The following is a 19398-nucleotide window of genomic DNA, read 5'->3' on the forward strand; positions in this document are numbered from 1 at the left end:
CCTATGTTTTCTGCTAAGAATTTTGCAGTTTCAGGTCTCATGTTGACATCTTTGATCCATTATGAGCTAATTGTTGTCTGTGGTGTAGGGTAAGAGTCTAACTTTATTCTTTTGCATTTGTTGAAGAGACTGTCCTTTTCCTAACGAATGGTCTTGGCAAACTTGTTGAAAATTATTTGACTTTGTATTGAGGGTTTATTTCTGGTCTCTTGGAATAGTGTAACATTTTATTTTTTTAGTCCTTTACATCATTACCATTTATAAAACAGAAATTATGTGAAAGATCTTTTCATATCAACAGTGATTTTATTGAAATGAAGGCAAGAAACTTAATCTTAGGTAATAAGCACATAATTCTACACATCTTCAAGGTATTACTCAGCCAAACAGGGCTACCACACAACAAAACCCAGAAACGTGCAATACTAACTCAATTCAGGAGTCTGATATTTTTCTAACTTTTAATCATTTAAGAAAAACGCCCACCCAGGGGCGCCTGGGTGGTTCAGTCGTTAAGCTCTGCCTTCTGCTCAGGGCGTGATCCCACAGTCCTGGGATCAAGCCCACATCGGGCTCCTCCGCTGGGAGCCTGCTTCTCCCTCTCCCACTCCCCCTACTTGTCTTCCCTCTCTCACTGGCTGTCTCTCTCTGTCAAATAAATAAAATCTTAAACAAACAAACAAACATAGCTTTACATATTTGTGTGTGGAATATTGTCAAGCCTTGGTCTTCCCACTCCCCTTACCATTTATATCAAATGACCCTACACAGCATGGCTTACATATCATTAAACTGTCAGAACAATGTTTATAATCAGTGTATTCATTAAATTACCCTGAATCCTTAATTTTCTAAAAGTTAGCAAACCTTCAAAGAAACCCAAACCATCCCACCCCCACGGGATAGACCATAACTGGAGAGTTCTAGAGGAGATAGTCTCTGAAAGGGGTACTAGTACTCTAGAAGTTTCAGTGAGTAAAAGGCAGTATCATGCACTTTGGAACCATAAACACGGCATTTCCATTGTGCTATTACAATTACATAAGCAATGCTTCTATTCTGTCAGCGTTGTTCATTTTTTATAGTTTGCATATATGCCACGGATCGCTCAGCAAGCAGCAGCTGGCACCCATACGCGCTTCATGGCGCTCTACAAAGGTGTCCCAACACCCACGGGCCTTTAGGGCAAAATGTGAAGCCGAAGCCACGGTGCGACCCCGACCGCGCTGCCTGAGAAGAACCCACGGTGGCCGGCTCCTCCAGGCACAGCCATCTGGCCCCACCCTTCCCCACAGAGGGCGCCCGCGCCTCCCCGGGCCGCTCCCTCCGCAGGGCGCGCGGCTTCTTGCGAGCGGCTTCTTGTGCGCCGGCGCAGGCCCCGCCTACCCGCTCGGCCCCGCCTTGCCGCCGCGACGCTTAAGGACCCGGCCCGGCGCGCACCACCTCCGCACCCTCTCGCGGGGCTGCGCTTGCGGAAGCATGGAGGGTGAGAGCACGTCCGCGGTGCTGTCCGGCTTTGTGCTCGGCGCGCTCGCTTTCCAGCATCTCAACACCGACTCGGACACGGTGAGACGAGGGGTGAGGCGGGCTCCGGCGTCGCCTGAGAAGAGGCTCCGCACGGGCGCCCCCCGCTGCCCCGGTCCCCGCCCACGAGCTCCCCGCCGGCGCCCCGCTGGCTCTCTGCCCTGGCGCCCTGCCTTCCCCCGCTCCTGGGCCGTCCTAGGTGTGCCTCCCGGCCGCCAAGTCTTTTCCAGGACTAGCCCTCCCTCTTCTAACCAGTGTTTATTTCTTCGCCCTGACCGGAGTGTCCCACATGGCCCCGTTTCTCTCTTCCAGCGTCCCTCTTTTTTTCTGGTTAAACTTGGTTGTGAAAGGATGGAAAGTTCACAGAGCGTTCTCCCACTACGCTAGGAAGGTGGCCGGTTAACTTTCCGTTTCTCCTCACTACCGTCAGTAGTTTTCAAAGACAGCTAAATTTTCTCGTGCACAGCAGCCACTGCGTGTTTGTTGAAATAGTAGCCTAGTGAGGAAATTGTAGAAGATGCATCCAGTGGCTGTTTGGGGGGAAGGCTTAGTGGATGACGAAGTCTAATTTGGTATATCAGGTATCTGACTTTTGTTTACATTGGTGTCAAATTTATGAAATTGTGAGGCCTCAGTTCCTTTTCTGATGCATTCCATTATAATGGAACCATTTAAGTTTATCCTCAAATATTAGTTATTATTTCATACTTCTACCAGGTTCAAAATGTCTGGATGACGTAATGAAGTAGTTTTTTAAATACCGTACACTTTTTTAAAACTTTTATGAAATCAGAAAAATACTATAAAACTTTGAGCCTGAGAAGTAGTGTCTTAGATTTAAGTGTTTAGTATGCTAGTACAGTTTAAAGAATACCATACTGAACAAAGCCCACTGATTTCTGCTAAATATTGTGCCTTTCATTTTATAACGTCTGTTATCTCTAAAATTGTTTTTTGGCACAATCCTAATAAGGTTGGAAGTGATATTTTTCATGTATACAATTTTAAATAGCCTTGTAGATTAACACCCGGCTGAGAGCAAATACATGGCGATTTAAAGTGTGTGCGACTGTGGAAATCATTCTGGAATGTCTTAGTGTGAATATAAACAGAATGGGTCCTTAAGTCTCTAGCTTAAAATATTAACTCTTGGGAAGTACCATAATGTTAGATGGGCTCTTATTTCTAACATCTTTTTCCTAACATCTTTAAAAGGTGGTTTTCTGGATAGCTGTACTTGGATTGACCCCACTTCCTTTCCCAGGGTTTATCTTGAACACAGGCTATAGAGTTCTGGATTGTTACCCCACGACTCCAGTAAAGACACATTATTGAAACATTTGGCTTGTGGTTTTTTAATGGAGTGGGGGGGGGCATTCTTAACTAATTGTAAAGAAGATAAAATCTTTATTGTCTATTAAGCATATTGGGTCTTTAAATATGCCAAGTGAAATAATTAAAAAGTCCGAAATTCAAAGACCTCATTACTGGTGTGGCAAATGCCTGCATTTTAAAAACAAACAGGGCTCACAGCTCCCCTTTTAGATCAGACTGAATTCCAGATCTTTAATATTTTGTACAATTTTTAATCTAAGAACACTAATCATCGTGTCATTTCATAGCTCAGAAGCATCCACTGGCTTCCAGAAGCACGTGCCATTAATCCAGAGTCCTTGACCAGTTATTTGGGATGTTCCATTATCGGCGCTATTCCTATCTATGATTTCATTACTCAGAAATGGGAGCCTTCTCTGTTCCAAGGCAAACTCCTCTGCTCCTTCTTCTTCAAACATTGTGTGCTCATTTCTGGCTTTAAGCCTTTTACGTTCCAGGTGCGGTATTTACAATCTCTTCTGCTCATTTTATTATTTTATTTACAGTCTTTCTACTGTTCATGTTTCCTAACTACGCTGGAAATGCACCTGTTCTTTCTTTTGGGTACCCGGGGCTGTAGCACACACTTTGTATACATTGTGAAACACTTGGGAAATATTGGTTAGTTAAGTGAGTGGTTAATTCAATCAGATATTCCATATACTGCTTATTTTTATCTTTATAGGAAGGTTTTCTTCTTGGGGAAGTGAAAGGTGAAGCCAAGAATAGTATTACTGATTCCCAAATGGACGATGTTGAAGTTATTTATACAATTGGTGAGTCACTTACTTCTGTGTCTCTTATATTTGGTGGTTTATGCTGAACAGGATCAGCATAAATTAGTTTTTAAATTGTTTTAAGAAACAGATAAAACATTTTAAAGCAAATTTTATTGCATTCATTTCTCAATTAAAATTATGGCCGTGGCCTGCTAAAGCAAGAAAGAGTGTGGGACATAGAATGCAGATAAGACTACCATGGGGAAACAAGGATGGAGTAGCTCCTGCTTATATTTAAGTGGCAGGAAGATGGCCCAGCAAAAGGAGAAGGAACCAGCAAGCAAGACCAAAAAAATAAAAAATTAAAAAAAATAAAACAGTTCAGACAAAAACATTAAATGCAGCAGAAAAGTTGGAAGAGTACTGAAAAAACTGTGGTGAAATCACTGAAAACCCTCAGAACTTGTGGAGTGTAATGGGGAAAAGGCCAGCCTGCAGAGAGGTTGAGGAGTGGGAGGAGAAGCACCTGCAGCAGGTGGCAGCTATTCTCTCAGGAAGAAGGGCAAAGGGAGCTTTAAAATATATAGGGGCTTTTCTGCTTACCTAATACATGATTTTTTTCTAAGCATATTTTGAAAAACAAAATTGGCGGGCTTTATTAAAAAAATGTGGCATGATGACATCAGATTGTGTCATGACCACTTTCCCATGTTAAATAAGCCTCTAAGTATTATTGTTTATAACTGCATTGTATTCTCTGTGATTTCAGCAGTCCTTTAAATAAATTATAATCAGTTTCCAGTTTTTCATTTTCACAAATTATGCCACAGTGAACATCCTTATACATTTTTCTACATTTATTATACATTTTTCTGGAGGTGGTGTTACGGTGTTAAAGGATTTGAGCATTTTTAAGGTTCTTGATCTGTATTAGCAAATTGCTTTCCAGAAAGATTGTATCAGTTTATAGTTCCTGTATGTCATTTTTTTGTTTGCCACTTTAAAAGGTTAAAAATGGAAGTATATCTGTAAATTTACGTATGTATATAAGTTTATATATGTGTAAAGTAAATATATAAAGTAAATTCAGTCTCATTAGAGTCTCTTTGGCAACCACTGTTTTACGAGTATTTTTTTGCTCATTAACAATACACACGTATATAAATGTGTATGTATTTTTATATATACAAATGGGATTATACTATATATGGATAAATAGTTCCAAGATAAGTATCTCCACTGATACTGTTTTATTAGTGCAGAATAGTATCAATGTGTATAGTTTGTCCCTCTTTCTAATGGCTCTATATTCCTGCTGTATCTACATACCATCACTTATATAATCAGCAATGAATGACTTACTATTTTTTTGTTTATAGAAAACACTTCGTAGTGCATATATCTCTATGCCTTGAGTCTGTTGGAAAGTCAAATTCCTTGTAGCCATTGCCTTTGGAAAAGTCATGCTATCTTAAGACTCCTCCACGATATGTAAAAATGCGTGGGTCCCCATACTGTTGCCACCAGTAGGTATTATCCAATTTTTTAATCTTTGCCAATTTGATAAATAAAAATAATTTTAATTTGTATTTCTTAATTACAGATGAGGTTGAGTGTTTATTACTTTGCAGACAGCTTTTGTTTTTTGAAAAGGACAGGCCTATTGCATGCTTTGACTTTATTTCTGCTGAAGTATTTTGCTTTTTCTGACTGATTTGTAATTTGCTTTTTCTGACTGATTTGTAATACCATGTTATAACTCAAAGTAATTGGCCTTTTGTCCTGTGTTACATGTTTATACGGTTTGTAATTTTACTTTGTTAATGGTGTTTTTTCCTGCTGAGACACAAGCTTTATTTATTTTTTTTAAGATTCATTTATTTGAGGGGATGAGGGGCAGAGGGAAAGAAAATCTTAAGCAGCTTCCACACTGACACTCAGCATGGAACCCACTTAGGGCTTAAATTTCAGGACCCTGAGATCATGACCTGAGCCACAACCAAAAGTCTGACACTTAACCCACTGAGCCACCCACCTGCCCCAGACACAAGCTTTAAAAGCAAACCGTTGGGACATTTTCCCCCCTAACTGTAACTGGCATGTTGCCCAAAGTAATCAAACATTTTAAGGAGTTTAATTAAACAACCATTTATTGAACAACTCCATTGTGCTGGGAACAATGCTAAGCTTCAGGGTACTAGGCAAGTGCTGAAGGAACACTTAAGTATTTGCTCAGATTATTTTAAAATGTTGGATCACTAGATGACTAACAAGTAAAATCCAATCTGTACAAATTACTACACTTCTTTGGTTAGTGAGATTTTCATCCTACACATTTTCAAACATACACCAGCATATGTTTGGCCAGTTATCACTAACAGACCATTTCTGTTCAGTTTTGTTTTGTTTTGTTTTTCAGACAGGGATTTATCTGAGGATAACATACATTGCTAGAAGAAAAATGTCTAAAGAGGATGATCACTTTTCCTTTTTTTAAAAAGACTGAATTATTTTTATTAATGTACACATAAAGTTGTTGAAATGGTGATGTCATGTAGTTTTCTCTTTAAAGAAGGCACTTGCAGATACAAACATGCAGAGATGTCTCCAGCCTTCAGATGTTTGCTTGAAGAGATTGTTCAACAGCAGTTTGATAACCGGTTTCCTTATCTAGCTGAAGAGTCGCAGATTCTCTGTAATCAAACTGATGTCTTTGATTTAAGTGACTAAAAAAATGTCTAGTAATCTGGCTAGGATCTGCCCAAAGAAGAGACACACAAATAGGACATGTCACGGGAACTTTCTGAAATAGATGATTGCTGTTACAGTGATCCAGTAAATGCTGTCTGGTAAAATTTTATTTTTGACACAAGGGACACTTTAAAGTGGGAAGCTGAGAAGAACTTGTATTCTCTTTGTTGTTTTTAAAGTAATCTCTGCACCCAAAGTGGGGCTCAGATTCTCAACCCTGAGGTCAAGAGTCGCATGCTTTGCCAACTGAGCCAGCCAGGCACCCCAGAACTTGTATTCTCTTGACAAGTTTCTGTGTTAGCAGGTGTGGATGTTTCACTCCTAACTGTTCCTTCAATAATTTTGAAAGATCTGAAAGTTTGGAATGATAGAGGGAACACCATATTCATCTTGATATTTCTTACAAGATATATAATGGTGTCTTATGCCATAGAATTTCATCTCTTTTGCACAGAATTTAGATGTATTTAGATGTATTTTCATTGACAAGAATAAAACTCCCGGGGCGCCTGGGTGGCTCAGTCGTTAAGCGTCTGCCTTCGGCTCAGGGCGTGATCCCGGCGTTATGGGATCGAGCCCCACATCAGGCTCCTCTGCTGGAAGCCTGCTTCTTCCTCTCCCACTCCCCCTGCTTGTGTTCCCTCTCTCTCTGGCTGTCTCTCTCTGTCAAATAAATAAATAAAATCTTAAAAAAAAAAAAAAAGAATAAAACTCCCTTCCTAAAAGACACTGGGTTTTTTTTTCTTAGTCTGTAGTTAACATTGACAAATCCTTTATGAAGCAACTACTTGGAATAATAAAAGATAATGCCTTTAGCAGCTGTTGTCAACTGGGTAAAAGTAGAGCATAACCTTTTTAGAACTCTATGAAAATATAGCAACTTTAAATTTATCTCGTGTTGCCGATCATTATTAAACCTGTTTAGAGGGAATGTAGTGTTCTAGTTAAGACTGAGGCACTGGGTTTGAATTTTGGCCCCACCATTCTCTCTGCCTGTTACCTCATCTTTAAATGGAAGGAATGATATAACATCTGTGTCATAGGTTTGTTGTGTGGATTAAATGAGATAATGTTAAAGTACTTCTTTGCTCCGTATATGCCATTCATATGTGAAGTGCTCAATATATGCTATTCAAATGATAATCAATGTAATCATAACAAAAAATTCCTTTTTTCCAGACATCCAGAAATATATTCCATGCTATCAGCTTTTCAGGTATGTTGTAAGAGCAAGTAAATGATCCATTGTGAAAATTACTCTCTGCAAATGAAGTAATTTTTAAAACAAAACATCTTAATTATCAGTTTATACATGGTGGTACTGATAAAAGTGAAAAGACTTTTTAAAAAATACCTGAAAATTCACTTGTTCATTTCAACTCTATCTAATGGTTCTTTCTCTGTATTTATATGCTTGCTTTAGCTGGTCTCCCCGACTCTCCCAGGTACCAGTTTACCTAGAGGATTGCTTTTCTCACACTCAGTCACCTCATTGCATATTATAAACTCAGTGACAGTTCTCATACGTCAGCAGCAGCCCTTTTTTCTACTCTTTCATTCAGCTTATTTCATCATTTGTTTTCTCACTTACCATATATTTAATCTTTTGTCTGTTAACTGATTAGGTTTTTTATCCAGCCTGCTTCCTCTTGCCTTCCTATGGTGAAAATTTGTGTTATTACTCCTACAGATAGTAATAGTACTGTGGCCCTAATAGGCTATGATATTTTAAAAAACTTTTCGCTGAGGTATAACGTATATATAGAAAAGTACACACATAAATGAGTTTTCATAAACACCTGTAACCACAACATCTGTAGTTTTAATGAAGTAACTTTATGATTTATATAAACCATACTTGAAAAATCAGCATTTCTATCTTACAGTCACACTGTATGTACACTAAGGTTGTGTAAGAATTGCAGTGGAGCATATGGTAAGGGTGAAAAGGATCTGTGGTTGGGGATGACAGAAATCAAGGCTACCAGAAAGAGATAGAATTTGGATAGTGTTTTACATACAATGGACATATAAAAATATTTGTTGAATGAGGGATTCTTGGTGGAGACTCATAAAACATACTTTCCTGAGGGACTCTGGAGCAGCAAAAGATTAGGAAGGAAGAGTGAAAAGAAAAAGTGATTTAAAATCTGGCAACTGCCTTAAATAATTATACCAACTTAATAGAGTCTTAGAATGGAGGAAGCCCGTCTGATGCAGTGATAAGAAACCCTCAGCCTTTTAGCCTCACAAGATAAAGGGGAGGGAGGCATAAGGAGAACCCCCTGAAAAGGCTGTCATTCAGTAAAATTTTCTACACACTTCATTTTCCCTTAGCAAAACAATAAGCCTAAAAAGTTCATGATATAACCAGTGCCACAGAACTGGTTAATGGTATTGTTTTAAATAATACAGGTAAACATGTTAAAGCCTTTTGATACCATACTTCTTGGAGTCCCAGTTGGATAAGCTTTAATCCCCAGTTTTTATGCTAATACAGAGGGTGCCAAAGTATGGCCCATTTTTATAGGCCATCTATGAATAGTTAATATATTTTTTAAGGGTTGTTTAAAAAACAAAAAGAACAACAGAGGAATATGCAGCAGAGACTGTGTCCAGCAAAGCCTAAAATATTTACTGTCTGGCCCTTTACAGAAAAGTTTGCCACCCCTTTTCTAATAACATTGTTTCTCAAAGTTTTCTGCTGAAAAACACCGAATCACTTATCAAGAATCTAGAGGAAACATCTGGAAAACAGTCCACTGAAGCCTAAAACTTAGTCACTTAAAAAATTATGCAGTTTAACATGAATTCTGCACAATATCTTTGTATATAAAAATGGCCCCTCTTCCCAGGAACTTCACATAAAAACAGTGTTTGCACAGAGTGTACACTGTTATCCTGTTGTTTCTTATATACCTGGTGTATTGCCTTATGCCCCACTTTGAGAAGTGGGAAGTGGATCGTGCTAGAGGAATACAGGAATAAACTGTTGTATTTAGAGTATTCATGTTAGAATAATAAACAGGTAAAGTGGAGGGATCTGTTTGATCAGTTGAAATCCCCTTTTGATAGGTGGAACACTCCATTTTGTCTATTTTCCCATTAAAATTTTTTGATAGAGGATTTTTAATGTAAGTCTTTTTAAGTTAAAAAGCTTGCTTATTAGGATATCTTTTTTTTCAGTTTGACATAACTAAATTTTGGTACAGATTAGAACTACCAGTAAAAGCCTATTACAGTGAATATTATTTATAAAGGATTTTGCATAACAGGTATTTCACCATCATAGAAAAGAATATTGTTTATTTCAGTGGATGTTAAAAGGAGGAACCTATTCTCTGCAATCCCTGTTACTGGAGAAGGAAGAAAGCTGGAAGTAAACACTTTAGAATCTTTTAGAATTGTCTTTCAATTCTCCCTACTATCTTTGACATTCCAGCAGAACAAAGACCACTAAACTAAACCAATATCTAAACCCCTTGCCCCCTCCCCCTCAAAAAACACCCCAAAACCAACCAGCTCCTAAAGCACTTCTCAACTTGAAGGAGTTATAGCTTTTGGAATTAGCAGTGAATAAACTTGTCTTTTTGTTGTTGTGTTTCATTCTCATACATTCTTTTGTATGTAACAATATTGTAAAAAAAAGTTTTAATAAGTAAACTGTGAAGGAATTGTGAACTGGCCATGTTTAAAACTTATGTTTAATGGATAGTTTGTTTTTTTTTAGGCTTAAAAAAATGTGGTGCCAAACTTATTTCTTGAAGTTTCTCCACTCCTTTTCCTTTCTCATTGTTTATGGGCCTCATATTTCTATCACTTTAAGTCTGTTAATTTGAGAAACTTCTCTATTATTACTTTTAGAACTTCATCTGACCAGCAAGTGGGTATATGGATTTTGGCTGGGTAAGGAGTAACTGAAATTAAAAGTGCTAATAAATTCGTATTTTTAGCCTATTTGAAATGCCTTTAATTTGGGCTTTTACAGCTTTTATAATTCTTCTGGTGAACTAAATGAGCAAGCACTGAAGAAAATATTATCAAGTGTCAAAAAGGTATTCCCTGACTTACCTTTTGTTTCTTGTTTGTTTGTTTGTTTGGTATTATATATATTATTTTCAGCTCTGAAAAACGTGTAATAGTTTAACAAAACTTTTAAGCAGCACTTGTCTTCACGATGTCATGTAAGCAGGTGAGGAAAGACTTGTTCTTTCCAGAAACTCAGAAATTTTGCTCTCAGAGCAAAACTAGTCATTAAAAGTATTAATCTTGTTCTTATCCTCGGCTGTTCTAATTAGCATTGATCTCTTCCTCTTCTACATTGCTACCATACCCCTTCCGAGTACCATTTATTCTAGGACTTAATTCATTACTAGTCTTTTACATAGCTGTAGTTACTAGCACTTTGCTATATAGACTCTCACTGGAACCCTCTACTGCATACTTGGTATTTAATTAAGACTTGTTGAGTGATCAAAATAGGGTTTTTTCCCAAAAACAAATGGGGGGATGGGTACTTCTTAAAACATTTTGAACTCTGAGTTGAGAATAAAAGTAGATTCAGTAAAAGAAGTTTCTTTTAAAAACCATCCTTTGATGAAAATGCTTTGGGCTTTCCCCCCAATTATATTTGGATATTTAAAATGTACCTGTAAAAAGTTTTTAGTTTTAAAAAGAAGAGAACTCATTTTAATTTCCTCAGTTTAAATGTGCAGATACAAAACTTAGTTGCTAAAGTTGTCACACGCCGATCTCTAAGCACAGTGGTTGCTTTTCTCTTATAATTATTAAGTTCTCAGTGAATAAGATTTATTTTTCCAGTTTAAAAAAATTTAGTAATACTGGGGCGCCTGGGTAGTGCAGTCTTATAAGCGTCTGCCTTCAGCTCAGGGCGTGATCCCGGTGTTCCGGGATCGAGTCCCACATCGGGCTCCTCCGCTGGGAGCCTGCTTCTTCCTCTCCCACTCCCCTGCTGTGTTTCCTCTCTCACTGGCTGTCTCTCTGTCAAATAAATAAATAAAATCTTTAAAAAAAAATTATAAAAAAAAATTTAGTAATACTAACAAATTTGTTCAGCAGATGTTACAGTTTTATAAAACCATTTCATCTGATCTTACTCAATTTTGAAACCAACTCTGTGGGATAGGTGATATCATTCCCATATAAATTTCAGTTAAAAGTTACTGGGTTCAGTTTACTTATTTAGCTAACCAAGTACCCGAACAGAAGTTAACTTGTTTTCATTGACATTTTCTTCATTTAAATTTTGACTAAAGACTAAGATTTTAAAATACCAAATACCAGAAAGAAACTAGAGGAAGTTAGGAATTTTTTCCCCTGTACTAATAAAATAGTAGCCCTTTAACTGAATGGAAAGTAATTTGACTGTAAGTCACTTTGCATACTTTAAAAATAAAGTGTAGGGGCGCCTGGGTGGCTCAGTTGGTTGGGTGAGCCTTTGGCTGGGGTCATGATCCTGGGGTCTTGAGATGAGCCCTGCCCCATCGGGCTCCCTGATTGGCAGGGTGTCTGCTTCTCCCTCTGCCCCTTCCCCCTCCTAGCTCATTCTCACTCTCTCTTTCTCTCTTAAACAAAATCTTCAAAGAAATAAAATAAAATAAATAGAAAAAAAAGTGAAGTGTATACTTAAGTTTGTGCTTTGTTTATATATGCCCCAAATCTTGCTAAATTTAAGAAAGCCATTTTTAAGGCTGTCAACTTTACTGCTTAATTATGATAGTGAGACATGTAATAATTACAACCATTAAGGTGTACACCTGATATTTTTTTTGTATTTTCTCTCAGGCTGTGGTTGGTTGGTACAAATTCCGCCGTCATTCAGACCAGATCATGACATTTAGAGAGAGACTGCTTCACAAAAACTTACAGAATCATCTTTCAAGCCAGGAACTTGTTTTTCTACTGTTAACACCAAGTATAATAACAGAAAGCTGCTCTACTCATCGGCTGGAGCATGCCTTATATAAACCTCAGAAGGGGTAAATGTTGGCCAGTCACTGGCTATTTTCAGTTAATAGAAAAATATACCCAATTGTACTTTTGCCTCTTACAAATATTTTCAAATATTGTTGCATTAGATTGTCACAATCACCCCCTGAAGTTGGTCTACCGTGTTTCTTTATAGATGGGAAAATGAAGGTTAGATAAGGAGATTAGAAGCCCAGGATGGAACGATGACTGGAACGATCATGAGTGTTTTTGGCACCAAGGATTTGTTATTATTTACCATAAAGTGGAAAGCTGGTTGCTAAAGGACATAGTATGGAACTAAGCCTAGGTACTTGAGCAGCTTTTCTCTAACCTCTGCAACGAAGCAAGGCCCACCAAATGAGTTAATTCCCCCTCCCAAGTAATATAGCACTCTCATGGAACATGAGGATGAAGTAAGGGAGTAACAACTAAGATTAATTTTACTATTCATGGAAGACATGATAAATCTCAACAATACTGCCTATTTTTACATGTTAAAATAGCCATTACAGCACTACTTTCACACAACTGTCTTACACTGTGCACATTTCACCACTTTTAAAGGCATTTGCCTCAAGTCAGTAAATTTTACCTCAGGTAAGTAGTATGGAATGGGTTTTTTTTTGTTGTTGTTTTTTAATCTTGTAGGGGAAACTTCAAGTATAAAGTTTAAGTTTATAAACTTTAAGTTTATACTTTAAAGTTTTGTTTCTTCAGACTTTTTCACAGAATACCGTTAGTGGTGGCCAATCTGGGCATGTCTGAACAACTGGGTTATAAAACTGTGTCAGGTTCCTGTGAATCCACTGGTTTTAGCCGAGCAGTAAAAACACACAGGTGAGATTCTTCAACTGCTTTCCCACTAAACTTACTCCTATTCATTTTTTGAAACTAATTTTTTGTTACGCAGAATAAAAATGAAAACTAATGACCACCTTATTCAAGTAAAACAGACTGTTTTTACTTTCTCCGTATTTCCTTCTAGCACTTGTCCATTTATAATGTACAAAAAAGGAGGGGTGTTTTATATCCTGTATGTGTCCACATATGTATTCTAAGAATAAGTAGCTAGTCTCAAAATAATTTTCTAAGGCAGCAGTTTAGATTAAAGGCATGAAATTAGACTGGATATTAAGTAATGACAATAATACGAGGCTTTAGCCAAGACTCACTCATACCTAGAGGCTTCTGAGCGCTAACTTTTTTGTGTTCATTAAGGGAATAGTTAATGTCAGAAATAACACTGGTACTATAGAGTGCTTACTAGAATAGAAACTGAGAGTAAGGGACTAGATATTTATTTTTGTGTCCCCACAAGGATTAACCGTTTTATAGAAACTGAATACCACGCTTCATTGATTCTAAGACAGAGTTTTACATCTCAAATTGGGATATTTTACAAACTGTGCCTTGGCCCTTTTTTTCCCCTTTTTGGTATATAATATAATGTTGCCTCTTTCAGTCAGTGATGACTTAAATTCAATAAAATATTCTTAAAATGGACTGGTCCCCATTGCCAAGAAAGAAACTTTTTTCTCCCCCTCTCTCCTTCAGTCTTTATTTTTACTTAACCTCTTTTGAGTCCTGGCAATAGTACTTAAGAGGCTTCAAAGTCCACTAATGTGAAGATATAGAACTAAGTTTTCTGATTGGTTTTGCTGTGAAACAAGTAGGTTGACAAAATATGGTCCCTACAAAATCAGTGGAAAAAAATCTCTTGCTCCTCAACTACAAATAAGTGTTTCATTGTAGCATTAAAATGATTTCTATACATTTGCCTGACAAAATGGTAATTTTTACAGCTCTGAATTTTTTACAGAAGATGGATCTTTAAAGGAGGTACATAAAATAAATGAAATGTATGCTTCTTTACAAGAGGAATTAAAGGTAAGTTAACATATCAAACACTTAAAAAAGACTACTTCTAGAGTTCATATCAAATTGATAACTAAATTTTTTTAGGGAGAACTTGACGTTTGATTAGGTTTATATTTTTGTAGTAGTTTAGGTTTAGTAACAAAGACCTCAGTCTCAGTGGTCTAATAAACAAAAGTTTAGTCTCACACATCTTGGCTGCAGCTCTGCTCTTATTCTAAGTGTCATCCTCATTCTAGGAGCCAGAGTGAAAAAGCAGCCCTTATTAGGACACGCTTTTCTCGTGACAAGGGGAAAGAGCAAGAAAGCTGGTAGACATTCGCAACAGCTCTTAAAACTTCTCAGAGCTGGCAGGTCACTTCTACTCACATTTCATTGGCCAGATTATATATCCCTATTTCATGGCAGTAGGGATATATATAATTCTTTTACAGGACAAAAAGGGAAGCAATATTTGAGAACTAAATAATCGACCACTTCTATCTCACTGAATATATCTCACTACTAACTTCTATCTCACTGAATCAGTTGAGAAGTAGACCTCAAGATGGGATTAGACATGTAAGAGATTTATTAGGCCTGAGAAGGAAAAAAGGGGGTAGGAGCAAGAGCAGGCCGGGAGACTTGTAATGCTGAGTCTGACACCTGAGAAAGGAGACAGAAAGGGAGGACAGTTGGGTAGAGGGAGCTTTAGACTGCAGGGCCAGAGTGGTTTTAGCCAGGCTGATGGGAGTCTCAGCGAAGTTATCCTACTGGAATGGATTTGTACTAATACCTCACTGTGCTCAGTCATTGGTTAAGAGCAGCCTAGGGGAAGCGTGGCTTCAGTAGTGGACCCAAAAGGATGGTAGCTGGGGCTGTTAGTCAACTATGCTTCCTCCAAATGGAGATATGAGTAGTATATTCCATGGCTACCATACTCATCGATAGAGCACATTAAGAGAAGTAGGGTTAATACATTTTATACTAATATTGCTCACTATTTTTTAATGTGAATGTTAATATGGAAATTTTAGAAAATAGAGAAACATCCAGAATCCCGTCACTGCAACATAACTATTTTCACTTTGCCGTATTTTCTAGTTTTTCTCTAATTATGTACATGCTTTTACATAGTTGATAGTGATGGAGGCTTATAAATTTGTGTCATTTTTATTTGATGTAATTAAGCATTTTTCATTTCAAAGGCATTAAGCATTTTTGCTACATATTCAATGGCAGTGTATTTCATATAGCAATATATTACAACTCTTATGTCAAAAGTACTAACTCCGGCTAAAATAGGGAATGTAGAGGTATATTACAGGGACTGTAGGCAGAAAGCAGCTGAGCTTCAGGAAGGAATTGGAACCAGGAGCTGGAATGCGTCAGAACTTACTTTTTCCCTTTGTGTCTGCACATTGGTTTCCTTCATAGTACCTACAGATCTGTTTGTTCATTCACTGGCTAACCAGAGAACAGCACTTAGATCTGTTCAGAAGACTGGGATTTGCCAGCTGGCTATGTGGTATCTCTCCTTGGGTCAGTTAGGGTGAAAGTTGATGAAGGGGTTACTGGTGAACTTTTATGGCATGGTGGACAAGATCGTGAGAAATAGGCTGGGCAGATATCCTAAAATGCATCCATTTTAAAACTAAGCATGAAGAAGTAAAAAACTAACATTCTAAAACTAGATGTAACAACCTATTACCCTATAATTGGAAATCAGTTACTTTTGATTTGATATTATACTAAGAAACATCATCTTATATAAATTTTTATTATTTACTTAAAATATATTCCCAAAATGAAGTCATGGAATCAAAGGGTATTTTAACTAGTACTTAAAACTGATGACAAGTAAAGACAGTCTGCTTTTCAAGTCATTTCTTTTACACTAATTAAAAATCTGTAATAGTTTTTTATAACAATAAAACATAATTACTTTTCCTTATTGTTTCTTAATATTAAATGTTTGCAGTAAATATGCATCTCTCAAAATACTACAGTATTTTTTTGTTTCAAAGTGACTGAAATATTTATTTCTGTGTGTTATCAAGCAGATAACTGGTGTGATAAAGGTGTGTATAAATGGGAAGTGAATACATCTGGAAAGCATTTTATAACTTATAAAGCACCATATAAGTGCTTGTTGAGTTCCTTCAGAAAATAGCAACATAAAATAAAGTTTTATAAAGGCTAATAATATTTGATACTGTGTACCACAAAGGATTTTCTATAATTTGCGAAGCTAGACTGTAGTACACAACTTGGAATTTTATTTATGCCCTTAAATTATTTCATTTTGCAGAGTATATGCAAGAAAGTAGAACACAGTGAGAGAGCAGTAGAGAAACTACTAAAGGATGTAACCAGATTGAAACAGGAAATTAAAAAAAGAAAACAGGCACAAATTCAAGCAGCACGTAAGTAAAAGGTTCACACATCACTACCTTCTGTGCTTTAAAAAAATCCTCACTGATGTGAATTATGGATGAGCTGGCTACACTAACTGATTATCTAACTTAGGGTTAAAAATAATCGTTTTATTAATACTCTTAAATCCTGCTGAATAAAGAACTTGCTATTATTGTAGCTATACTATATTGTTAATATTAAAAAATACAATTTAAACTTTTTTTTAGAATACAGTGGCATATAAATTAGAATTTGGGAATATGCACACCATTTTTCTCAATTTAGAGGACTTTTTGACTTTACTAACAAATAGATTGCTACAAAAGCTTTGTAGAACAAATATTGTATGTTGAACTGTTGTTTTATTTTGTTTAGGAGAAAACATCGAAAAAGACCCACAGGAGAACATTTTTCTTTGTCAAGCTTTACGGACCTTTTTTCCAGATCGCGAATTTCTTCATTCATGTGTTATCTCCTTGAAAAATAGGCATATTTCTAAAAGTAGCTGTACTGCCAACCACCAACTCAATGTGATAGACAACCTGACCTTAATGGTAGAATGCACTGACATTCCTGAAGCTAGTCCAGCTAGTGGTGCACCGCAAATGATTAAACGTAAAGCTTTAGATACCGATGATGGATGGCAATTCAAGAAGTCACGGCCATTAGAGATACAAAACAAACCATCTAAAACAGATACTGATAGTAGTAATCAAGAAAAAGCATCCACAATGAGCAGCCCTGAAACAGATGAAGACATTGAAAAAATGAAGGGTTCTGGTGACTATCCACAGTCTCCTACATTTTGATCCTTTTAGGCCAAAAGGACATTTTTAATTGGCTGAAGGGTGGTAAAACCATTTATATTGTTTTTGCTATGTTCAGGTATTTGCAATAATACATAAATTCTAGTACATTTATTTTTTAAAGCACTTTATTTTAAAACCATAACCTTTTTTTGTCCCCCCCCCCACCTTGTGAAAGATTTTAAGTAATTCCCCTACACCCAACATGGGGCTTGAACCCACAACCCCAAGATCAAGAGCTGCATGTTCCACCAACTGAACCAGCCAGGTGCCCCCCCCCCATTTGCTCTTTTACAAAACTGTTGAGGGAAAAGCTTAAATGATATTCTTTTAAATTTCTATAGCATTCTTTAGCATTGGAAAAGAAAAACCTTACTTTCACAATAGAAAAAAAAGATGTCTAAAGTTAATATGAAATGCATTTCATTTTTATCTAAGTCTTTGTAATTCCTGCTCCTTAAGTTATGATAAATGGCTAGGATTGCCAAATAAAATGCTGGACAACATGCAATATTAGGCATTGAAAACTTATTGCTTTAATGAATAATTGAATTTGAATCGGAGTCCAAATTTAATTACATGTCCTAGATTTCTGTTTGCTAAATCTGGCAGTTCTAATTATGGCAAAACTATAATGCAGCACAAATCTCCCTCCCTAGTCTGGAGTCCTCTACACTAAATTGAATGAATCCAGAATTTGAATACAGAACAAGCCTGGTAATGTAGTGTGTCTAAGATCAGCAGCTGGTCAGGTAGCTGAAAAGGCCAGTTAAAATGGGACTCAAAAGTGGTACATATGTGTGTGGGTATGTCTATCACAGAGATTTCATTTTAACATAAAGCAGAATTGTACATTCATTTGTCAACTTTTTGTTATAGGACTAGGAACTTTTCTGGGAGTATATTGGTGTTCCTGTGTAAATCACATCCATTATTTAACCTTTACAATTCCCAGTTTTAGTTTCTTTAAAGTGAAGAATTTAAAGAAATTTGAAAAGCAACCTAAGTACAAAATGCTTTTTTTTCATTTCACAGAACCCTCCTACTTACAACGTTCTTCAGTTGTCCTAACCACACCTAACTTGACAACTATTTTTTTAAAGGTAGTTATATTTTTGTAAATCTTTCAAAAGCATTTACTTCATTTTCAATGCAACAATACCTTTAATGCTCATACTTCATCAATACAATGACAGACAAAACTAACACGGGTCTGGGAACAAAATAGCTGCCTCTTGGCAGTGCAAAACTCAGCAGGTTTGAAGTCATGGGCTTCAGTATGATTTTGAGTAGGTAAAGCCTCAGTTTAACCCAGTGAGTTGGTTAAGTGGAAGTTGGCTAAAAGAGCTTTTACTGTGTTTTTTGTATTTGTCTTTTCCATAATTGTGAGAATTTTCCATGATGCCTATACATCATATGAAGCCTTCACGTTTTACTTGCTGGATGAAATGCTGCACACACACTTTGACCATTGCTTTTCCATCTGCTACTTCCTAAGTGACAGAACAAATTGTTAGCTACTATCAAAACTATCTTTTATCTATGTTAACATGCATTAGTTATCATGGGGTGCTAATGAAGCCCACATAACAGCAGGGATATTCTGTACAAATGAGTTTCTGTTGGGATTGTTAAACTGGTTACCTAAGAGGCACTATGGTGTAACACCACAGGCAGAGGGAGGAGTAGTCTGAAGGTTGGCAGTCTGAAGCCTAACTTAGAAATAACCACAAATAGGAGCGCCTGGGTGGCCAGTTGGTTAAGCTAACTATATTTGCCCAGGTCATGATCTCAGGATCTTGGGATCAAGTCCCGCTTCCGGCTCCCTGCTCAGCGAGGAGTCTGCTTCTCCCTCTGCCCCTCTCCACCCCCCCACCTTGTGCCCTCTCATAAATAAAATTTTTTTAAAAAGTAACCACAAACATCACTAGAGCATACAGAACATCACATAGAACATAGGT

At 37.1% G+C, this 19398-nt stretch overlaps 1 protein-coding gene across 2 annotated transcripts; it reads left to right on the forward strand.

Moving 5' to 3' along the window:
- The first annotated feature begins 1406 nt into the window (after positions 1 to 1406).
- ABRAXAS1 (abraxas 1, BRCA1 A complex subunit) lies at positions 1407 to 18852 on the forward strand. 2 transcript variants are annotated; one of them, XM_045790872.2, is made up of 10 exons: positions 1548 to 1566; positions 3584 to 3674; positions 4997 to 5143; positions 7548 to 7584; positions 10357 to 10423; positions 12174 to 12367; positions 13077 to 13196; positions 14162 to 14246; positions 16525 to 16639; positions 17007 to 18852. In XM_045790872.2, the coding sequence occupies exons 6-10, from the start codon at positions 12219 to 12221 to the stop codon at positions 17438 to 17440; spliced, it is 903 nt and encodes a 300-aa protein (XP_045646828.2). In that variant the 5' UTR covers positions 1548 to 1566; positions 3584 to 3674; positions 4997 to 5143; positions 7548 to 7584; positions 10357 to 10423; positions 12174 to 12218; the 3' UTR covers positions 17441 to 18852. The 2 variants fall into 2 exon arrangements, with proteins under 2 accessions (XP_045646819.2, XP_045646828.2); XM_045790863.2 differs by lacking the exon at positions 4997 to 5143 and having other exon boundaries at positions 1407 to 1566.
- The last annotated feature ends 546 nt before the right edge of the window (positions 18853 to 19398 follow it).

This window comes from Ursus americanus, chromosome 8, assembly GCF_024610735.1.
Source record: "Ursus americanus isolate L20-20 chromosome 8, mUrsAme1.1.p, whole genome shotgun sequence".
In the NCBI taxonomy this organism is placed as follows: Eukaryota; Metazoa; Chordata; class Mammalia; order Carnivora; family Ursidae; genus Ursus; species Ursus americanus.